Source organism: Cetorhinus maximus, chromosome 20 (genome assembly GCF_964194155.1).
Source record: "Cetorhinus maximus chromosome 20, sCetMax3.hap1.1, whole genome shotgun sequence".
Classification (NCBI taxonomy): domain Eukaryota; kingdom Metazoa; phylum Chordata; class Chondrichthyes; order Lamniformes; family Cetorhinidae; genus Cetorhinus; species Cetorhinus maximus.
In genome coordinates, this window is record NC_135898.1 from 59,602,952 (window position 1) to 59,627,102 (window position 24,151).

The 24,151-nt window shown below is 40.8% G+C and overlaps 1 protein-coding gene across 1 annotated transcript in view; it reads left to right on the forward strand.

Moving 5' to 3' along the window:
* The window catches only part of LOC144694412 (uncharacterized), a 296,780-nt gene that overhangs the window by 247,499 nt on the left and 25,130 nt on the right, over positions 1–24,151 (forward strand). The window contains exons 23-29 of the mRNA XM_078564775.1: positions 6,066–6,222; positions 11,337–11,471; positions 11,639–11,728; positions 15,513–15,569; positions 20,522–20,674; positions 21,006–21,082; positions 23,903–23,946. Coding sequence (XP_078420901.1) covers positions 6,066–6,222; positions 11,337–11,471; positions 11,639–11,728; positions 15,513–15,569; positions 20,522–20,674; positions 21,006–21,082; positions 23,903–23,946 — 713 coding nt within the window. The remainder of the gene's footprint in view (positions 1–6,065; positions 6,223–11,336; positions 11,472–11,638; positions 11,729–15,512; positions 15,570–20,521; positions 20,675–21,005; positions 21,083–23,902; positions 23,947–24,151) is intronic.

The window sequence follows — 24,151 nt, forward strand, 5'->3', positions numbered from 1 at the left end:
TAATATTTAACAGGCCTTAATAGGCCTTTGACAGTTTGGCGGGTGTGCAGCCGACTTGGCTGTGCACCCGCCGAACTGAAAATCTAAATGACGTGCGGTGACGTCGGGACGCCCGCCCGACGTCACCGCGTATCATTTTACGCCTTGGCAAGCGTGCCCCACCCCCGCTCGCCGAACTGAAAATTCTGGGCCTAAAGTCCAAGAATGTGAATACTTGGTATGATCTTCATCTACCTATTGCCCAATTAACACTCAAAAATTCTGTGGTAGTCAGATGATTTTTTTGTTATTCTTTCATGGGATGTGGGCATCGCTGGCAAGGCCAACATTTGTTGGCCATCCCTAATTTCCCCCATGAACTGAATGGCTTGCTAGGCCATTTCAGAGGGCAGTTAATGGTCGACAACATTGCTGTGAGTTTGGAGTCACATGTAGGCCAGACCAGGTAAGGATGGCAGATTTCCTTCCCTAAAAGGCGTTAGTGCAGCAGATGGGTTTTTATGACAATCGACAACAGTTTCATAGTCACCATCACTGAGATTAGCTTTATATTCCAGATTTATTTACTGAATTCAAATTCCACCCGTTGCCACGGCGGAATTTGGACCCATGTGCCCGGAGCATTAGGCTCGGCCTCTGGATTAATAGTCCAGCAACATTAACACTACGCCACCATCTCCCCTCTTTTTGTTTTGAAGAACTGCTACTCACTGACCTCCCAACTGGCTTTTTGAGCGAGGTTTGAAATGAGACACCATCGTTCCCACCCGAAACGTTGATTGAAATAATGCCAGTTGGACCCTAACACTGGTTGTAGACCCCTGGTGCGATTGTAAGCGATTGATGGGCAGAGTATGCTCATGTTTACTCTGCCCGTTGTTGATCGAATAGTTGAACCACTGGTCCCTTAAAGGGACTGCTGCAAGCCACTCCAAAATCTCTTCAAAAGAAACCCTGTGGCACTGATTTAAATGCTCCTTCTGGCCCCATGAAAACCTTCCTTGATTGTTGCTCAGATTGCCTCACCCAGGCGTTCTGACTTCTGGCTGTGATTTCCCACATGCTCCAACTGACAAAGTGACGCTTACTGATCTTTCTCAGGAGTAAGTTAAATTTTCTCTTTTGTTGCGATCCTACTTTTTAAATCAGTAAAGATTAAAGGCATCAGAAATTAATATTAATTCTTTGTTGATGCTTTTTAAGTCAAGTTGGACAGTGCAGCTTATTTTTTTATTAAATTTTATTGCAAATTATTATTTTTTTTAAGAAAAATCTTAATTGAAAGGTCCATCCCTCCATTAATTTATCTGTTAAATTAGTGAGAAGCTCTGTACTGCTTTCAATCTGAGTCACCTTGATGCGGGTCAGCAGAGCTATGGAAAAGCTCAGGTTTATGGTGAATGAAAGGTGGGAATCTGGCCAGGAGACCATTGGAATAGTCAAATCTGGAGTAACAAAAGCATGAATGAGGGTTTCAGTGACTGATAGATTAAAGCAGGGGGCAAGAGGACAAAATAAACCTGGAAAAAGGCAGTGTTTCTGATAGAAAAGATATAGGCCAAAATTTTCCGCTTCCACGCAGGTGGGTGTTTAGGCAGGGGGTGGTGGTGGGGTAGTGTGAAATTCAAGGGGCAGGATTCCCTCCGGGTTCCCATCTGTCCAGGCTACAGAGCGATTTGATGCTGGGGCGGGCATGGCATCAGACGGGAAGCCTGCCCTGGCCCCATTTGAGGCCATAAAGTGGCCAACTATTGGCCACTTAAGGGCCATTTCCTGCCCAGTCTCAATTTTTAGGATGCCGAGAGGATTGAAAGTCCATGGGGGAAGCCCGAAAAGCAAAGCCTGAATTTTCCCAGCGTCGGGCAGGCTCGGCAGGAGCAGGTTAGGGAGCCGACCGCTGCCCACGATTGGCTCCGCACTGCGATTTCACGCGGGCAGGCGAATTAAGGCTCACCCTGCGTGGATCGCAAGCGGTAACATGAGCGCTATCTGTGCGGGCGGGAGGGGGAGGGCGAGCCAGGCCTAGCGCGCAGTTCACGCATGCGCGTGAAAGAGCGTTTCAACCTCCCTGAGGCAGCTCCGTGCCTCAGGGAGCCTGAAGCGCTTTTTAAAAAAAATAAATAAAGACTGCAAAAATTTAATGAAACATGTCCCCTCATGTGACTGTGTCATGACTATTTTCAAAATAAAGGTTTTATTTAATTAGTATTAGCTTTAGGAATCCTCATCCCGCTCGTGGATGAGGTTTGCTAAAAAACGTAAAGGCTGTTTGGCTTTTTTGCCTGCTCGCCAACCATAAGGTTGGACGGGCAGCTTAAATTTCAGGTTAATTAGGTCCTTAATGGCCTTAATAGGCCTTTCAATTATCGGCGGAAGCGCAGCTGACTCCGGCGTGTGCCCACCGAACGAAATATCGCCCGAGTGCGCAATGATGTCAGGACGCACGCCCGACGTCATCATGCGTCATATTATGTTCCAACGTGTCAAGTGCGCGCCTGCACGCTAAAGGTAAAATTCAGACCCAAGAGTTTAATTCCGGGTGGTAAGTGGGAATGAGGCAACTCCATCAGAAGCCCGCTTTTGACTGGGGTGCCCTCACCACCCCCCACCCACCTTAAGGTCCAGTGGCCTCTGGACCTCCCTCTATACTCCCTGGCCTCTTCTCCAAGACCCTGGTGACGTCCCTCCCCCTCAGTTTTTCCCTCCCCTCTCCGCCCTGGGACCCCTTGAACTTAGCTGGGCCTCTGGTGTCTGGACTTAGTCTCAGGAGACCTCCTGCATTCTTCCTCTGTTCACTGCAGCGCTGCCCTTGCATGGACTGGAGAGCTGCCAGCCAAACAGATTGGCCGACAGCTCTCTAAGGCAGGGCTTCCTCTCGAGTGAGGGACGAAAGTCCTGCCTGCAGCCACTTAATATTCAAGCATGAAATGGCTGCGGGGTAGTCTGAGTCAGCAGGGACTCTTCGGATAGCGGGAAGTGAGACCCTGCCATCTGAAAAATTCAGGCCATAGGGTAGGAAACTCATCTTGAGGTCAAATAGGTCGCACACAATCTGGTTCAACCTGAAACAGTGACCAGAGACGTGGATGGAATAAGTGGAGAGGGGACAGAGCTTGTAGTAGGGATCCAAGACAATGACTTTGGTCAGCCCAGTATTTAATTGAAGGAAGTTATGGCTCACCCAGGACTGAGGCAGGGAAGAGGTTGAGAGGGATGGTGCTTCAGTGGAGCTGGGTGCCATCAGCTTACGTGTGGAGCCTAATGTTGTGCCACAGGACAGCTGCTAGTTCATGTGGTGATTACAGAAATTAGCTCTATTTTCTTTAATTCGTGCATGTCCTCCATGTTATTATTTGCTGAGTGACTTGGAATTTAACTCGCTCCTGAGAAAGACCAAGATTTATGCCTCTGTGGTGCTACTGTTCTACTATTCATGTTTTTCTATCTACAATATCTAATTTCCTGTGTTTGTCCATATTGGATATTCGTGATGCTTTTGAAATAGGACTGTATTTTATGCTTCCTTGCTGGTGGGCTTTAAGATTGGTGGGAGGCACATAAGATCAAGTGGGTGGCCTTCGCTGGCTACTCACCCACCCCTGTCCTTACTGAAATTTTACGGGGGAGGGGCGCTGCACCTACTTTGTAGGTGCCCTGGGCCCATCAGAGGAGCCCCCTGCCACTTGAACCCGCTTCCCACCTCCCTCAACCCCCTGAGACCCCCAACCCCAGACTTACCTGGGCTCCTCAGCATGGTGGGCCTGCTTCTAGTCCCAGCAGTTGCCAGTGCTGCCGCTGGGACTACAGAGCTGCTGGCTATCCGGTTGGCCACCAGCTCTCTTAGGTGGGACATCCTCTCGAGATGGGGGTGGAAGTCTCACCTCAAAGCAATTAGCACTGCTCCCAGCATTAAATTGCTGCGGGGCAGCTGTCAGGATCGTGAACGGGCCCCACCCCCCAACTTTTCAGCCAGAGATTGAGGGTGTAGGGACCACAGCATCTCATAAAATAAAGCCCATACCGTTTTGTCTTATTTGTTCATTCATTGGATGTCAACATTGCTGGCAAAGCCAGCATTTATTGTCCATCCCTAATTGCCCTTCAGAAGGTGGTGGTGAGCCACCTTCTTGACCCATTACAGTCTGCGTGGTGTAGGTACACCCACAGTGCTGTTTGGAAGGAAGTTCCAGAATTTTGTCCCTTAGACAATGAAGGACCAATGATATAGTTTCAAGTCAGGATGGTGCATGGCTTGAAGGGGAACTTGCAGCTGGCGGTGTTCCCATGATGCTATTGTCCTTCTAGGTAGCAGAGGTTGTGGGTTTGTGAGTTGGTGTCAAAGAAGTCTTGGTAAATTGCTACATTGCATCTTGTTGATGGTACACTGTGCTGCCATTGTGCTCCAGTGATGGAGGGAGTGAATGTTTAAGGTGGTGGATGGGCTGCCAATCAAGCAGACTGCATTGTCCTGGATGGTGCCGAGCTTCTTGAGTGTTGCTGGAGCTGCACTCATTCAGATAAATACGTAGTATTTCATCACACTCCTGACTTGTGACTTGTGGATGAGCCAGGAGGTGAGTCATTTTCCACAGAACACCCAGCCTCTGACCTGCTCTTGTAGACACTACTTATGTGGCTAGTCCAGTTCAGTTTCTGGTTAATTATAATCCCCTGGATGTTGATGGTGGGGAATTCAGTGACTGTAATATCGTTGAATAACAAGGGGAGATGGTTAGATTCTTGTTGGAGATGGTCATTGCCTGGCACTTGTATGATGTGGATGTTACTTGCCATTTATCAGCCCAAGCTCAGATGTTGTCCAGTTCAGCTGGCATGTGGGCATGGCCTGCTTCATTAGCTGAGGAGTTACAAATTAAACTGAACAGTGTAATCATCAGTGAACATCCCACTTCTGACCTTATGATGGAGGGAAGGTGAAGCAGCTGAAGATGTTTGGGTCAAGGACGCTCCCCTGAGGAACTCCTGCAGTGGTGTCCTGGTGCTGAGATAATAGGCCTCCAACAACCACAACCATCTTTCTTTGTGTTAGGTATAACTGCAACCAATGGAGAGCTTTCCCACCCTGGCCCTATTCGATCCCACTGACTTCAACTTTACTATGGCTCCTTGATGTCACACTCGGTCAAATGTTCCTTGATGTCAAGTACAATGACTCTAACCTCACTTCTGGAATTCAACTCTTTTGTCCATGCATGTTTGGACCAAGGATGGATTGACTTCTGGTGCCAAGAAATCCTGATCGAAGCCAAACTGAACACTGTTGAGCAGGTTATTGATAATTACGTGCTGCTTAATAGCACTGTCAGCAACACCTTCCATCATTTTGCTAATGATTGAGAGTAGATTGATGTGGTATTAATTGGATTTGTCCTGCTTTTTGTATATAGAGCACAGCTGGGCAGCTTTCCACCTTGTTTGGTAGATGGCAGTGTTATGGCTGTTCTGGAACAGCTTGACTAGATGTGTGGCTAGTTCTGAAGCACAAGTCTTCAGCACTGCACCCGATATTGCTGGGGTCAATAGTGTTTGCTATATGCAGAACACTCAACCATTTCTTGCTAGCACATGGAGTACACTGAATTGACTGAAGACTGACTTTTGTGATACTGAGGATATCAGGAGGAGATTGAGATGGATCATCCACTGAACAATTTGGGCTGAAGATGGGTCACAAGTGCTTCAGCCTTGTCTTTTGCACTCTTGTGCTGGGCTCCCCCCTCATTGAGGATGGGGATGTCCCCAGAGATGCTGCCTCCTGTTGATTGTTCAATAACCCATCACTGTTCAGACCTGATGTTGCAGGACTGCAGCGCTTTGATCTTTTGGCTGTGGAATCGCTTAGCCCTAACTATAGCATGCTGCTTCTGCTGTTTCGCATGCATTTAGTCCGGTGTTGCAATCTCCCCAGGCTAACACCTCATAAAATTACTGTCATGCATATTGATTGTCCAGTGCAGATACTAACCTCATTAAAATCTGGTTTAAAATATATGCTATTGTATAATTAATGATGCTTCTATGAGTGGATACAAATTATTTTTCAGATCAAGTTTAGATGATGCAGATGATGGTGTGCCTTCTACTGCAAATAAACTTTCTGTCACCCGACCTTTGGCTTCTAGCCAGGAAGTGCTTTTACAGTCACCCGACAAATTGAAAGACACAGATTCCCTGAACTCATCTCCAGCAAAATCAGACCTGGTGAGTAATTCTCTCAATACTCCAAGTCATCAATGACTTGATCTTGTTCCTGTTTCTGAATTGAGACATGTCTTGGTATCCCTGATGAAACACTCAAATTCAACGTGACCATTAAATAAAGGTCAACATTTGGTTGCTAAATGAATGATGAGTTGACATCTGTGTGCCAGTGCACTGGTACTGACAGGCAGGGCATAAATCTGTATTTCACAAGTGATTTTTTGGGTTAATAAGCAAGTCATTAATGTATCTTATTATTGAGTTTGACTTTGAGAGTACATCTCAATGTTGAGGGATAAAGATTTTGATCCAAATCTTCTTTTATTGTCCCTCACCTTCTCATCTTCATCCTTGTTGAGTTTTTGTGACCATTGAGGCTGTGCTTTCTCTGAGGCTGCATTTGACATATTAGTTCAATGTAGAGTACTAGACTTTAAAGGAGACAGTGACTGACATTTTTGCTTTGAGATTTAGTGGAGTCTGTAGAACAGTTGTGAACTCATGTCAATTTGGATCCAGAGACATTTAATTTGAAGAATCAACGAATGACATAGTACTTGCAGCAGAGAAATGTGCCATTCAATCCAACTGTTATGCTGATATTTATGTTCTTTACAAGTCCCCCCCACCCTACTTCATCTCTACTCATCACAATAAATGCATCTATGCTCTTTGCCTCAATCACATCATATGGTAGCAAGTTTCATATTCTAGTTACTACAATTAAAACAGATTTATGTATCGTAAATAATAAGTTTCTTTATAGTTTACTTACTTGCCTGGAAATATTGTGTACTGAATTGTTTCAAATAACAGAAGTACAGACTAAAATCATTTGGAGCCCTAAGGATGGCATCAAAATAACGGCATGTTCTTGGTAAATTGCTTTACAATAGTCTTTAATCTGGTTGACTTGTCATAATATCCTTCAAAACTCAGATTTAAGGGTTTAGCAGATGGAAAACAACGAGCAGACTGATTACAGGTGCCAAGATTTATTGCTGCTCAACTTATTTGTATTATTAATTATTACATATGTAATATATTATAATGCTGATATTTAAAGATCTCATTTCAGTATGCTTGCTGACATAAAAAGCAATATGCATGCTAGATATAATGGCCTGGGTTTTTGTGGTAACAATGGCAGAACTGTCAGCATTTCCTGCCGTTGCTCCGCAGCAACTTTGGGAGTTTGCACATGCACAGAATGACGAGCAAGTCCACAAGTTAGTGATTCCATGCTTCTCCATTGAGGTCCCCCCATACTGCAAACCCTAAGCGATCAGTGGTTCATGAAAACTTCTGCTTCTATACTCTTAATCTCACTGTAAAAGCCCTTAAAGTTACTCCTTATCCATTGAGGTGTAACTGGGTTTTTAAGGCATAGTAACTTCTATTATGATCCACCCCCAGGTGAGGTTCCCCAGAATTGTTGATCTAGGTGAGACCCCTCAATTTGTCACCGTCTGGCTGGGACACCCCCAAAATTCTTATGCCCCAGGTGAGGAGGGATGAACTGGCTCCCTGTCTATTCAGCACCCACCACCACCACCACCCCCTTCTGTTGGTCGCAACAAGATTTAATCTAAAAAGGGTCCCTTTTGTGGTTACCTTTTTCCCAGACCCAATCGTTCTGGTTTTGAAGGGGCCAATTTGATCAGACTTTCTTGAGTTAAAGGTAAAAGTAAGTTTATTAACTACTAAAGGCAAGAAAGGATAAAACACATACGGTCATACAGGTTAAAAGTAAGAATTTACATTGAAGTAAGTGATATATATAAAAAAAAGTATACGGAACAGTTCTTGGCTCATGGGGAGTAGGTGATTTGAGCATTGTGATTCAAGATTCCAGTTGAATTGACTCCAGTAGATGAATAGTTGGATTCAAGGTTCCAGTAGAGTTGACTTCAGGAGATGGATAGTCGAATTTGAGGTTCCAGTACTGTTGAATTCAATAGAGAGGGAGAGAGATCAGGATACCTACAAAATGGCAATTTGCAGGGGTACTGTTTATAGCTGTTACTTTTGAGTCAAACTTCCAGCACTTGCTCTGTCTCAGAACACTCACCAACAGACAGATGCCAGGGCAGCTTTTCAGCTCACTTTTAACCTATTCTTTGTATATTCCAAATGGGAAGCAAATTCACAAACCTGTCTGGTCATTGACCACGGGATTTCTTGATGAGGTGATACTTATCTCCCATTATGTCCCATTGTCTCTACCGGAGGAAGCAATTCGTTTCTGGATATCTTTAGAAGTACCTTGTCTGGCAACAGACACTACCTCTTAGGGAGTCACCATGTAGCATTCCAGCCAGAGGCTTGTGTGCATTTTAAAAAACTCAGGTCTTATTTTTTAAAGTCCAATATTTCCGGACGCAATCCAATGTTTATTTCTTCATTATCATGGCACTTCATAATTGCTGTAAACACCATCAGTAACCCTGCAAGCTAATTTTATATTTTTGGTATGCTAAATTTCTCCATTATGATAAAAAAAAACACGTGTTTTAAAAAAATATTTGCTTACATTGATATTTTTGCTTCTATCTGAATCTAATCATAATCATGTATTTTGCGACATGAAAATTTAAATTAAAAGTGAAGGGTAAAGTGTTTTTAACTTCCTGATTTGCTGCCTGTGAGAGTACTTCAATGTGATTCGCTTTTTGCTGGCATTCTTGCTGCTGCACAATTGGAGAACCCCGTGACTTGGCGCCAAAGGGGAAATCCATGCCCCAGAATTCTCTAGATTTCTGAGGGCAGCTATCTTTGAGATCAGTGTCGAGTGCCCTTGCTTTGCACCTGATTGCAAAATCTAGCCCATTCCGCACTGTGACATGAATTCTGACAAGAATGACCAAAGTACCATTTCTGCTATACTGTACAATAGGGAGGAATGGTTCGGGATTATGCCAATAATTGCAGAGCATCCGTTCCTCATTTTTCAATACAAATAAATGAATAAAATACTTTCCATGACCCTGGGTAAATTCATGGCAGATATAAAATAGGAACATGATTTATTTTCCAGGGGAAAACATTTGAAGATGCACTACACTGTTTGTCACAGTTGTCAATACAATACAAAAAAGTCTTAATGTACAGCAGCCTTAAAAATATTAAATGCTGTTTTATTTAAGATTAAAAACATGGTACTGGCACAAGAATGCTCAAATAATATTTTTCTTAGATATAAATTATACAGAAATTTAAGGGGTGACTTGTGTAAATAGGTACAGTAAGCCACTTAGGTTGTAACTTGCTACTAACACTTAATTATGCTAGCACCAATTTCTGTTGAATCAAGTCACTTGTCCCCCATAGTGTAGCAGTGACAAATCTGTGGGGTTTGTTGTTCACTGTTGCAAAAACAGACGGTGACTTTCTCATTAAATGTCAAAATATTTTGCTGCCATTGGCTCTTTAAATGTGCTGTTCCTAATCTGTGATTTGCTTTAAGATGTGCATTTTACTTAGTATTAGATTATCTTGGGGAAGCAAATATATTTTGTCTCAATTTAATTTTCTGTTAAGCAGGCCTATCAATTGCAACAAATTATTTTTCCCAAGTGAAAATGATTCTGATTTTGGCACTGTGACTATTTTGCTTCACTCTAAAGGTAAAATCATAAATACCTATAAGACGTTGTTTGGACAATGAGCTTTTGGAAAATCTGGTATCTTTAAGCCTTGTGTGCCTTGCAGTAGTCTTGCCTCTGAGAATCACCAGTAAGATATTTTCTGACTGTACATAAGGGTGCATTACAGATGTTCAGTGTGGTCCTTGGTATGCCAACCAATGTGATATGGAAAATAGTTATGCTGCACCACTGTGAGCAAAAGTACTTCATTGTTCATTGAAAGTTGGCCTTAACCTAATTTTAAACATATTGGGCTAGATCTTGCTGGAGCAGAGCATCTCATGGCATACCCACTTAGCCAGATTTCTTGCTGCCATTTTCAACTCAAAAGTATTTTACGGCATCTTGCTGGAAGTGCAAACTGATAACTTTGTGGCTAAGGCAATGGGGGATCTGTGATCTCAGTGAATGGTAGGACCTTAAGTGTATCTCCTTACCCAATGAGACTCAAGATTTAAGAATGAAACAGTGGGAACGGTGAGAAGGAGGGTAAGTTAGAGTGGATAAATGAGAGTCAAATCAGGTACAGAAAGAAGTGATAGACAAGAAAGAAAGACTGGATTAAAAAAAGAGAGAAAAGAGACAAAGGAAAAGTAAGAAAAAAATATTAAAATGTAACATTTTAAAAAACCTAAACCTGAAGGGAAGAGAGTTTAAATTATTGAATGTCCAGGCCAGAGAAGTTGATTGGCACTACATGAATAATTACCACATCATTAAAAAGGTTCTGGAACTGTTAATACCAGACTTAACTTTCTGTAGAGAGTTTAATGAGTGGCTGACTGATTAACGTACAAATCGATCAAGTTCTTAGACTGAAGGAGAAATACATTTGTGTGAAGCAAATGGAGGAATGACATAAATTAACCAGCAACTTCTGGAGATTCACAACTCACACTGTATCACTTAATCCCCTGAATTTGCTGGCCAATTTGCACATTAATAATGGCATGCATCATTCGCGCCGTTATTTTTCCAGATGTTTTGGCCCATCAATCTTGACAGTGGAAGCCTCAGTTACATTTGTTATTTCTTGTGGTAGACAAATTTACATTTAAAACTGAAATATAAATGGGTTGTAAATTTGAAAGGTAATATTAGATTAATATTTCTATCGAAGTTGCCTTAAAACTTTACCAGTAGTTAAATCAAACCAGTGAAAAGATAACTTTGAATAATGTGTAGATAGTGCATGAATGGACACATGTTTTTGTAATTTAGTTTTCTCTGTGTTTCACTGGGCTTGGTTTTCTCTGCATTGTTAACAGTGCCGTTAAGTACAGTAACTTTTAGAAAAACTCATTTAGTCACGAGATTCAATAAAGTATCATATAGTAACTTAATCACAAAAAAAGTATCATATAGTAACTTAATCACAATTCACCCATGTTGAAATATATTTACTAGATTAGATTTTCAAACTGCCTTCATCCTGAAACATTACACCTTCCCTACCCTTCTGCGCAGGCAACACCTAAGGAACCAGTTGCCTCTGCAGATGCCTTGTTAAGTAGGATTTTAAGACAGTCAGATGATGAGCTTGACTATCTGCAGCCTGACACAGCTGAAAAGAACCCTTCGGCATTTGCGTACAAGTTACAGGTTTGTACTGAAAATCATTTCCTGCTTCGTTACCACTATTTGTGTTTGCATTCATTTTTATGTTCATTTCTGCTTGTTCGCCAACATTTGATCGCAGTCAAAGTCTTACACTTATTTTTTTCCAATACTGCTTTTCTATGGATTGTCCCCTGCTAATCCAATGCCAGGAAGAGCTAGTGTATGCAGCCATGAGGATAGAAGCACTGAAGCTAGCCAAACAGCTTTCCAACTCTCCCACCAGCTCCTTAGATAATGAGGTATCCCATACTGCCTGGAGTGTTGTGTTTGTAGTGCACTGACTAATGTGTATACTAATTTGGTCAAAAGCTTTATATTGTTTAGAGCATGTCTAAATTATTTTTTAAATTTATTTTCAAATGAGTCACTTAAAAATAGAGGTTCTGATTTTCACCTTGTTGACTGCATGTTTAAACAATTCTTACCTTTTGTTCTCCTTATGGGTTGTGGTCTAATTTTTCATGCACTTCATGCCACAGGATTGGGAATGTGGCTTTGCATGCACAACATTATAACAGCAAGCCTGGGGGTTAAACAGAAAGCTTCATTTCTGTACTCAGCTTGCTTGATTTTCCCAAACTCCCTCCTATACTTTGGAAACCGATAGAATTAACATTCTCAAAGATAGCGGCTTGCAGAATTAAAAATAATAACAGAGAATGCTGGAAATACTCAGCATGTGGGCAGCATCTGTGGAGAGAAAGCAAGTTAACATTTCAGATCCCTGGTCTTTCATGAAAACTGGAAAAAGTTAGAGATGTCACAGGTTTTAACCCATCTCTCTCTGTAACCTCCTCCAGCCCCTACAACCTCCCTCTCTCGATAATCTCCTCCAGCCCCTACAACCTCCGTCTCTCTATAATCTCCTCCAGTCCTAGAACCCTCTCTCTCTCTCTCTGTAACCTCCTACAGCCCTCCATCTCTCTGTAACCTCCCCCAGCAGTTACAACCCTCCCTCAAGCAAGTATAGAGGCAGGTAAAGGGGGGAGGTGGGGAAAGAACATAAGAACAGGTCTGTGATAGGGTGGAAGGTAGGAGAGATTAATTGACAAAACAGACAATGGTGCAAGGCCAAATGGGTGATAAAGGGACAAGGAAAGAAACTAAAGATGGGTTAAGAGGAGGTGTAAATAGAATCATCACCAACAGCTTCTGTCCGAAAAAATGATGGCAGAGGTTATAATCTGAAATTGTTGAACTCAGTGTCGAGTCTAGAAGGCTGTAAACTGCCTAATTAAAAGATGAGATGCTGTTCCTCGAGCTTACATTGAGCTTTATTGGAACACTGTAGGAGGCCAAAGTCAGGGGGTTCAGAATTGGAGTGGGATAGAGAATTAAAATGAAAGCTCAGAGTTACACTTACAGTCTGAGCAGAAGTTTCAGAGTTAGTTTGATTCTATGGAAAATGGATAAGAAGTAGCATAGACTATACAGCCAGATGCAGGACTTCATTTATAATCTTGTCTAACCTATGGAATCTGATATCTCAACGGGCTCAGCGTATAGGATGAATTGGAACAATGTTCCCTGAGGTATATTGCTGGCATCCTTTGAAGTTCAAACATGGAATGCAAAGATCATCAAGGTATCCTTCAAATTATAACAGCTGCTACTCCCTGGAAACTAGGGTGACCGACCTATCTAATTCAATATACCAGTAACTATTTATTAACTAACAGAAAATGTTTCCAAAAGCACCAATTTGATCACCCCAAACTGGCCACTGCCTAACTAATAGCAGCACAAATATCCATTAAATGCTCAAGTTGTGAAACCCCTTAGGAGTCACTGGAATATCCAGGCAGTAAAGCAAATAGATTGACAAAGTTATAATTAAGACATTGGTGTCTTATTAACGCTTTCCTAAACTCCTGCACTAGTTTGCCTGGGCATCCTGGTGCTGTTGTGAATTGAGTTGGACTGACATTTTCAGTAAGCAAAATATAAAGGAACATGCCAGTTTCCAGATAGCCATAAAAATAAGGAGACTTGTTTTGATCTGAAACGTGATACAGCTTCCTATTCACCACATTTTTATTAGGGGCATAGGACTAAAAATTGGTCCACTCTCTTTTTTGGGCGCGTTCAGTTCTTGACCAGACCACATCTGTTGCCTTGGAAGTAGACAGCAAACTTGCGTTGCCTCCTTGTTTACTGATAGTACCATTGGTCTGAGGCGGGGCACATGCTGCTGGCTGCCTGAGAGCTCAGCGGGGAAGCGAGCAGCTTTTGCAGAGATCACATGGTGCAGTGTACCCCTCTTGAAGGAGCACTGTACTCAGTGCAAGGGAGATACTACTAGCTGCCTGTACTGAACTGGCTACATGTAAGAGCTGCACACATAGAGCACCAAGGAAGAGGGAGGGCTCCTAGGGCCATAGATGTGGTGCTGGAGGCCTTAGTCATGGAATCTGGACAGGAAGAGAGAGGTCATATTTCCATGAGGGACTAGGAAGCCCTCAAGAGCTACAAGCTGAAGGGAAAGGGAGCAGGTGGCTTGGAGTCTGGTCCCCAAGACCTAGCAGAAGTGACACAAGAAGTTCAATGGCCTCATAAGGGTGACCAAGGTTTCGTAGGTTTATAGTGTGAAGATTCAGCCAGGTAATTGCAGCACTGTGCCATAACTTCCAGAGATTTTGTAATAGCAAAATTTATTCTGAATTACCTACCCTGCAAGTTGCCTGCCTGGCCCTTTGAATAATGCTCATGCTGGGTCCCTTTTGCAGCTGAACGCATGTTCTTTGGTGAGTGACAAGTGAATATATTGAAGGCATCTAAGTGGTCCAAGTTTTTAAATAGTTCATCAAACAAGCTGTACAGCTGTTTGACGTCATGGTAGGATGCAGGAGACACCCATGTGAACACCCTTCACTGCACAGGGTGCCACATGGGCTGCACTGGAAGCGGCCAGAGGGGAAACATATCACACTCAGAGTGTCTCTGGCTTCTGTCGAGCCGTCTCCAACTGTGCTATGGATCAAAGTTTTCGCCTATAGTGCGTAAGCAGGTGGCAAAAATTGTTCATGGATTCAAAAGGTTAGAGTATTAGTGTTCCGCACATTTAAAAAGGAAAATATTTGGTGCGTTTTTCTGCGAGGCAGCATCTGAGGGTAAGTAATATTAAATCCATAATTACTGCATAACTTTCCAATATTCTGGAGTAGTGTAACAGCTTTTCCTCAGGACAAAGCATTGTATTGTTATAAGAGGCTGAAATGAAGCGGTGCTTATTTTCTGGACTGGAAAAACTAATATCTTGTGGCTAAGAAGCCCATCTGCCACATCAACCTCTGGCAATTTGTCAACTGAATGAACAATGGATGCACAATTGTCAAGCATGGTAAATTTATGACTGACCTTGCACTGCTACGTTTAACAGAATATACCCATCATTATGAAAATGTTTGTTGCTTTAAGGAACGTTCAAATATATCAAATGAAAAAGACTTGAAACAAATTGTTTTTCTTGCCAATTGGTGTCAAATTTGAATATTTTTCATAATTTTAGGCTTTTAAAGTCTAAAATTTTACAACAATGTCAATGGTGCTGCGTTAAGTAATTCAGTTATGGTTGGTTTCGTAGGTTTATAGTGTGAAGACTCAGCCAGGTAACTGCAGCACTTGGTATGAGATGGATAATTAACAAAGAACTAGATCATTAAATCTGTGACTAACATATGCCAAAGATCATTTTTTCCTTTTTGTGCCAAATTAAGAACTCACTCCGTATTGGATCTTTTGTGTTATCAGTTTTAGTGTCAGTTATCCTTTTTTTAAATGATGAGGTAAAGGGGTAAAATTCAAAATATACTAGATTGATTTACCTTTACAGTAGTACTTTTAAAAAAAACACGGATCTCAACATGTGGCAGAAATTGATACTTTCTTTCTCTGACTGGCTAACACATGGTTTAGAGTGAAATGTATATGAATGGCTGAGGTACAATTATTATCCAGGTTTGTTGAAGGTTTAGTTATCATGTCACTATCTTCAGTTTCTTTCACTTGTTTGCATGCTCACAGATCAGAGGGAGGAGTACAGCTCGAAGACAGTGGGCCAATTTTTGTTCATACTTACAAGTAAGAGTTAGATTAGGACCTTTCCCCAGTATTAATAATCTGTTTGATTACTTGTACAATTATATCATAATCAATGCTTACAGCATTTGGAAGTAACTATCTGTTTTGTTATGCAAACTGTATGTAGTAAAATTGTTTGAATTTTAGAAATGACTACCTTATAGATTGCATCTGGAAATCCAGTAAAGATTAAAGCTAAATAGTTCTCATAAACCACTTAGAGTCCAGAGTATTAAATAGCTGAACATTTTCTCAAACAAAGTAGATTGTTGCAGTTCTCTTAGAATATAGGCATTTTTAGTGGTGATGCAATTGTCATTTGGCTTAATTTGCAGTTGGGATTCTCAGTATGGTGTATCCTGATAGTTTGGCTTAACTTGCTGAAAATGGGCAAAATTTGATACCTTTGAGAGTTTGGCTTGGATTTTCGTCATTGCAAAAGCAGGCCGAAAAGCCGAAGTCCCACCACCCCCCACCCCCGAACATAGCACCAACCATTTTCGTGGGAGCGGCAATGGTTGGGTTTTGCGCATGCACTTTTTGCAGAGGCAGCTGCCCACTGATGTCTAATTTTTGGTGACCCAGGTGTGTGAAACACAACATGTGCAGGTTAAAGCAAAGATAAAAGCAAAAAACTGCGGATGCTGGAAATCCAAAACAAAAATAAAAATACCTGGAAAAACTCAGCAGGTCTGACAGCATCTGCGGAGAGGAACACAGTTAAAGTTTCGAGTCCGTATGACTCTTCAACAGAACTAAAGAAAATTAGAAGAGAGGTGAAATATAGGCTGGTTTAAGGTGGATAAGTAGAGCTGGATAGAGGGCCATTGATAGGTGGAGATAGCCAAAAGATGTCATAGACAAAAGGACAAAGTGGTGTTGAAGGTGGTGATATTATCTAAGGAATGTGCTAAAAGGTGACATTAAGGGTAGAAAGCAGGACGAGCAAGGGGCAGATAGCCCTAGTGGGGGTGGGGTGGGGGGAAGGGATCGAAATAGGCTATAAGGTAGAGATAAAACAATGGATGGAAATACATTTAAAAATAATGGAAATAAATGGGAAAAGAAAAATCTATATAAATTATTGGAAAAAAGGGGAATCGGAAAAGGGGTAGGGATGGAGGAGAGAGTTCATGATCTAAAATTGTTGAACTCAATATTCAGTCCAGAAGGCTGTAAAGTGCCTAGTCGGAAGATGAGGTGCTGTTCCTCCAGTTTGCGCTGAGCTTCACTGGAACATTGCAGCAGGCCAAGGACTGACATGTGGGCATGAGAGCAGGGTGGTGTGTTGAAATGGCAAGCGACAGGGAGGTCTGATTCATGCTTGCGGACAGAGCAGGTTAGACCTGGTAGGAACAGGCCTGAATTTTGTGGAGTCCTTTGGAGAGGTGGGGTAATCCTTTGGACATGGTCCCTGGACACTCTTTGGGGATGCCAGGTACCCTTTAGGGGAGATCAAGTGCCTCTTGGAAGAAGTAAGGTATCCCTTGAGATTGTTAAAATTAGGCATGAATGTGTGTAAAAAGCGCATAAACCCATTGGCTGTCAAGTTCATTGAAACTATCAAAAATGTCAAAATGAACTGTTAAAGGCAACTGTTAAGTTGTCAAGGAATTTAAAACTGCTGCCCTTCAAATCCTTGAAAAAAATGCCTCTAGTGTTTAAACAAAAGTCATTGCTTGCTATTTTACTCTGTTGACATAAGCCTGAGGGCTACCACCACTGGATTAGTACAGCATGACCGATTTCACAACCTTCCATTTTCATATTAGCGTGTCTTCCATTTGACAGTTTGATTGACAGCTCCAAGTAGTTATAGACTCTTTGAAGTGGGGCTATGAATCCCAATATTTGCCTTTATAAAGAATTAAACACCTGAATGACTTTTTTATAGGGATGTAGTTGAAGGAATGTAGATGTAGCAAATGGGTTTATATGAAGGAGAGTGTTTTAAAAAAATAAAGTTGGCAATATACTCTTAGAACTTTATTTTATTTAATCTCAGCATGTGTCCTGAGGTCCAACTATGGTGGATAGTGGGTGAGATGGCATGGTAGGTGTAAGGCCAAAGGGTGACATATTTTGGCATGAGTTGGCACTAAGTTAGCATAGGGGCTATAAAGGGTCATGGGGATGGGTAGTGAGGCATATATTGACATGGAGGGTATGAGGGGTTATGGGGGTAGGTAGAGGGGCAGAGGTTGGCATGGAGGGTATGAAGGACCATGGGATGGGTGGACAGCATGAGGTGGCAGAGGTAGGCATAGATGGGGCATGGGGAGTGTGTGGTTGGATGAGGGTGCGTGATGAGTGAAGGCTGGAGGACTGTTTTTTGTTTCATTGCTTTTTTATAAATCATGCAGTGCCGGAGCTCAGAGGCTAGCCTACCGCCCAGCCCATCTCTGCCCCAGCAGCCTCTGCACTCATTCCAGGATGGGGGGCCAGAGAACCCCACCATCCTGGAATGAAAACTTGACCTTTTGGGGTGCATTTTTCTGGGTCAGATTTGTGGAGCTGGGTAATGGCCCAACTCGATGTCCCGGACCCGTGGGTGAAAACCCAGGCCTTTAATTTTAATTTTCAAAGGATGGTACCGAATGCAGAAACAAAGCTGTACTTGGAAAAATAAATCATACACCATTTTTTAGTGGTACAAAGCCCATGGATTTATTGTGCATTTTAAATAATTACATACCATAAACTTTGTACATACATATAGATTTAAAAAGCACTGTAGGCCCTACTATTAAAAAGACATCATTCACTGTCATGGTACTTGAGTTAGCAATAATGGAAGACATTCCTATTATTATTTCATTTGTTTTGTTTTATTCCTTTATTATTTTATCTGTGAAAGTCAAAACCAAAGAAATGTAAAAGCATCATAATGATGCCCTTAACTTGCTTCTGCTTTGAGTTTCCAAGCCATCCTGATTAATTGTAGGAAGAGTACTTGACAAAATTATGACTGAGTTCATATTCCTCTCTCTTTGTTGTGAACTAAGACATATTTGAGCCTATTAACTTCTTCCTTGTCACCCTTGCCTTCATGCTGACTTCTCTTACCACTATAAAGTAATGCTCCCTCCAGGAAACAAAAACAGCTTTGCTTTACTTAAGCCTTTCTAATTGTGGCATCACTTTAGTCTTCCTAATTGTACTCTGTGTTAGAAATTAGATTTAGAGCACAATATTTAGAAGAGAAGGGCAAAGGATCTGTATTTTCTTCCGCAATCTTTTTTCATTTTATATTTCATTTGTAATTCAGTTATTGCATGTAGCCACTACTTCATGGCCTTTCAAACCAAAGGTGATATAAAATACAAAACACTGTTTTAAAATAAAGCTGTGTTTTCTTTTGTTGTTTTGTTGTCTGATTTTGTAAAACTAGAAATTCTCAAATTCCACTTTTGGTATTGTCGCCTGCCTGTACTAACTAGGATTTATTATTCATCTTGTTTGCAATCCTCTCACTTCTTCAAAATTGTATGATAGGCTTGTATACAAAAACGTATTCAGGTTTGTTTCATTTCACAAATTTTCAATTAAGAAAAATGAATCTTAAACCTTTAAAGACCAATGGCATGTTTACATGCTGTCCAAAGTTGCACTTACACTATTTTATAAAGAGTCATTTATGGCACATAAGGTGTGCATTCAGACCAACAAGTATATGCAGGCTCTCCGTAGAGCAATCCAGTCAGTTTCATTCCTCTGCTCTGTCCTGCAAATTAATTTCCTTCCATCCAATTTCCTTTTGAAATCGTTGTCGTCTCTGCTTCCACTGATCTCGGCTCGTGTTCCATTTCATGCGGAAAAAGTTCTTCCTCACATTCTCCCCCTCCCCGCCCACTGTAACTCTTGGCCAAAATCTTAAATCTGCATCCCTTACTATTTGTACCATCAGAGAATGGGACCAGTTTTACCTTGACTATCCTATCCAAATCTTTTATAATCGTTTATACCTCTATCAAATCTCCCCTCACTCTCCTTTGCTCCAGGGAGATCAACCCCAGGTTCTTCAACTTATCACTTGTATCTAATATCCCCCATCCGTGGAACCATGCTGGTAAACCTCCTTTGCACCTTCTCCAGGACCCTCAAATACTTCCTGAAGTGTGGTGACTGGAACTGGATGCAATAGTCTAGTTGTCGCCATACAAGAGTTCTATAAAACTTCAGTATAACTTCATAAATGTAATTTAAAATGGCAAAATAATTATATTCCTGTGCAGTTCTCAAGTTTTACAGCCAAAGTAGAAAACAGGAAATCTGTTATATAAGAGAAGTATGTTTGGCACTGAAAGGGTTTAACACTTTATGGTTGACTCTCAATTAATGAGAAACTTGATTAATAAACTACATTCCAACACAATTGCAAAATGGTTATGTGTCACATTGCTTTCCAATGGCTCCTGCGTAATAGAATAAACAAAATGCTGTCAATATCTGTCAGTAAGTATTGCTTGACCGTTGTCAATTCAACAGCAATTATTTGACACCTCAAAGCCTGCAAACACTGCTGCATGTTCTATTTTTAGATTTGTTAAACAAATAAATCAATAGGATGAGATACAGATATACAGAGATGGTTCTTTTCATCTTAATTTGAACATTTGATGCCACTATTTATACAGATAACTTCTACAAACATTTGGCTCCAAAGTTATTTTGGATTAAATTGAAGTCTACTTTCTTCCTACTATGTAACTTTCAACAAGCCATTATGCATTGCCCATCATGTTTTATGCCACTAATGTAATGCAAAAGACTTTAGCAACAGCATTAGAATGGCACTTTGACCCAAGGTTAATTTAAACCTGGTGATTAGCTTAACTTTAACAGTGTGTTCTGGAAATTTGACCTTGCCAGGCGGTAGCTTTTAAGCCAGAGGTGATGTATGTTTGTCAAGTAAATAGATTTTATTTTTTGTGCTTCCATTTTTTTTGCAGCAGAGAGACAGTACACCATCAATGGACACTCCCATCACAAAGGGTGCACTGTACTCTAGAACTGGTGACAGTGAGATTGATGACACTCAAGCAGATGGACATCACTACAACCAAAGAGATTTGGATTCTGCTCTCAGAACAGCTCGGGAGGAGGTAGCTCATTCACCTTGAAGTAGTCTTCTGTGAGAAAGTGTGTGTGTGCCTTTCTGTATATGTATGCTGGATAAGTTTAGTTTTAAATAGCTTTTTTAATGAAGAGCTGTTTTATATTTTTAACAAATTTATAAAAGAAAATCTGAATCATTTCCAAAGTTACTTTTTTTTACCTTAGCTTTGCTTGAAGTTTTTTTTTGTTTTTTTTGTCCCTCCTTACCTTGTTTCAATGCATTTCTGCTATAATCTCAACTTTCATTTTAACTTAAGCATGATCTGAATCTTTTCTCATATGGCTCCTCAGTTATGTATGTTTTTGTCATTGATCCAGATTGTTGCTCAGGAAAGAGAAGCGGCAGACTGGAAGAGGAAATATGATGAAAGTAGGCAAGAGGTTGTTGAGATGAGGTAGGTTGATGTAGATCTATGAATCTGATGCTAGCTCTGTAAAGTTGACTGTGAAAGGGAATATGTAGAGAATTAAATTGAGGATCTTCTGTAGACAAACATGGTTAGGCATGTTAACCAGATTATAGTATACTTAAAGGCTTCAAATAATTCTATAAATTTCAAGTATGCAGCTGGAGCAAATTTACTGATTGGGTTATGCCTTTTACCTTCATAGGCCTTCATAGGCACCAGGTTTCACTGTGCCTCTGCCTAACATGTTGGCAAGAGGAGATATTTTACTTTACTGAACTAGGATTATGATACAATTTGTTAACAACAGTGAATTTTTATTGAGAGTAGAACACTATTTTTATAAGTAGTGGTCCTGTTTATATAAAACTATGGCATAATTGAGGGATTAAACTGATACTGTTATGTGCATTACTAACAGGACCTGGTGGATTCTTATAATAATGTGAAGCTCAAAGAGCTTTTAGGATGTGTTGTACTGTGATGACATTACTGTTACCTTTCAGGAAGATATACTGGCAAATCTGGTAAAAATCCAAACAATTATTTACTTCAGTTGACCAATGTTTTAGTCAATTGTAGTCCCGCTTTCTAATTGTTCAGGTTCACAAGTGAGGGATTCTCAATGAAATTGAGATGAGGTTGAATAAATAATACCTTCCAGAGAAGAATTAGATCACATCCTTCATTGTAAATGTGATTAATACGATAAAGCCCTTATCTCAAACTATATAAAACCATTGTTAGTCAATCTAAAATTTAAGTGGACTAACACAGGTTAATTGAAAAAGCAATGCAATTTTGGTAAAAAGGCAATTTAGTCAGTGCTTCATATTGTTCTGAACAAAGAACTGGAGAATATCTTGCAGCAACCACAAAGTGTACATTGTAAACTGCAATTCAGACTTTTTAGTAGAGAATTTTTGTTTCATATAGGACGTCTAGAGAAAATCCAAAAAGCTTTGACAATGTCAGATGTTTAATGCTTTCAGCGGCACAAACCTTTACTTAGAGTTGGACAAAATGCAGCCATTCTAGTTTAGATTTATGTTTGTAATTTAAAGTTTGAATTAACACATTCCACAACCACATATTTATATCCCTCCCCAATCATTCCATAAAGTAACAAAGCACTACAGATTGCCAACAGCCAATGCAATGGAAGAGATGGCTACCCTGAATCTCAGATAGCTCCCACTTTTTTAAATTCTCCTGTATGTTTATCACCTTCTCTGGTGGCTGTTTGTAATGAAACTCAGCGACAGGAGAAAATGATAAGCAAGAAGCAGAGCTCTGAGGTGGATATATACTTCGAAGCTGAGATGAAAAGCATCGTGCATCCCTCCATCTTGGGAAAAAAGTCATTCTCGTGACATTAAACTCCATGAAGCCATCTTGTGGCATGTCATGGAATTCGGCAAGATCTTCCTGCTGCCACTCTTGAAAGGACTGGCCACTCACTACTTTCAACCTGGAGTTAAAACCAACTGTTACATGGTTAAGAACATCAAGTTAGATCATTTTGCTGGCAGTTCTTTAAAGAGTGATTTCCCTTCCAAATTCGAAAGCATCTGTTTCCAGTGTCCATATTTGTGCATATTGAGAAAATTTGTAACTGGCAAATTAGGGGGGGAACCAGGATCATTTTCACCTTGGATATGCACCCTTTGAAATACTACCTTTTCCTGGGCTGCCTTTAGTCAATATTTTCCTTCTAAGTACCTTAAATGAACTTTTCTTGATCTCCAATTATTTTTGAAATGATGCATCCCATTGGCAGTACTGCCAAGCACAATGTAGGGAAAGGGGGTAGTATAGGCTTCCTCTCTGCATTATCAGCAAAGCTTTGTTCTGCGCTATATTGTAGGAGACTCTTGCTTATTGGCTAGTGATAATTTTATTAAGGGTGTTTTTAAAAAAAAGTCAAATTAACATAAAACTTACCACCATACATATTCCCTAGAATTATGTGGGAAATGCACTATCATCTTCACTCGCATAAAATGGGAGCTTTGAAAAAATTGTTTGTGGTGGTGGTAGTGAGTTTTTAAAATATAGCTGGATGTTGACCCTTCTTGCAGTTTTTACTACTTTGGCTCCTTTTTTCTGCATTTTGTGAAATTGTCTTTGACATTTCTTGGCATTTTCAATTAAAAAGGTTTAGTTTGTTTTTACATCAGCATTTCAGAGAGCTCAAACACCTTTAAAGCACCCTACAATGTGAGGATATGCATTCCTCTTGCTTAGGAAGCTTGAAGCAGAGGAGGAGTTGCAGATAAATGAACAGAGGCAGGGCAATTTACATCTGAGGTGGCCTACATGGGACTGCCATTTGCCAACAATGCAGGCCCATAAAGGCTGCACCAGAAAAAAAGGAATATAACAAGGATTTGGTTTGTGGTGGCACTTTGGAGTTCTTCTCTGTCCTGATAATTATCCATGAACCATTAACTCCATTTACTTGTCATGAAATCACCTTTCAGGCAACATGTGTTGCTCAAACTTGTCAAATAGCCTATAGAGTTTATTAAAATTCTGAGCCTGCTCACTCCGAAGAAGATCAAAAAATTGCTACCGGATTTGAATTTCACCCTAATTTTTTAATAAAATTCCATTAAGAACAATTTTGTTGCTCAGTATTTAATAGTATCATGACAGAGGTTCTTTCAGAATGACCTCCCACATCTCTGTAAATGTTTGATTTGGAAACTTTTAAAATGGTGCTAAACCATACTAAAAGGTGTATTGTACATCAATCATTGTAACATTGGCATGTCTGTGCACACACTCCTCTTTTCTTGTCTACAGGCGGATTGTTGCAGAGTATGAGAAGACCATTGCTCAAATGATAGGTAAAACTTGTTTCTTATATTGTTAGACATGTGAACAGAGTAAATTAAGAGAGAAAGCAGCTTAGTCAACATCGAAAATGAGAAGTTCTAACTTTGCATCTGGGTAGACGTAAGAAAGCTTTCAACTTTTGTAGTTTCTACCATGAAAGGTTAATCTCCAAGCATGAAAACTCACTCCCTTTCCATTAATCTGCTTTGTATTCTG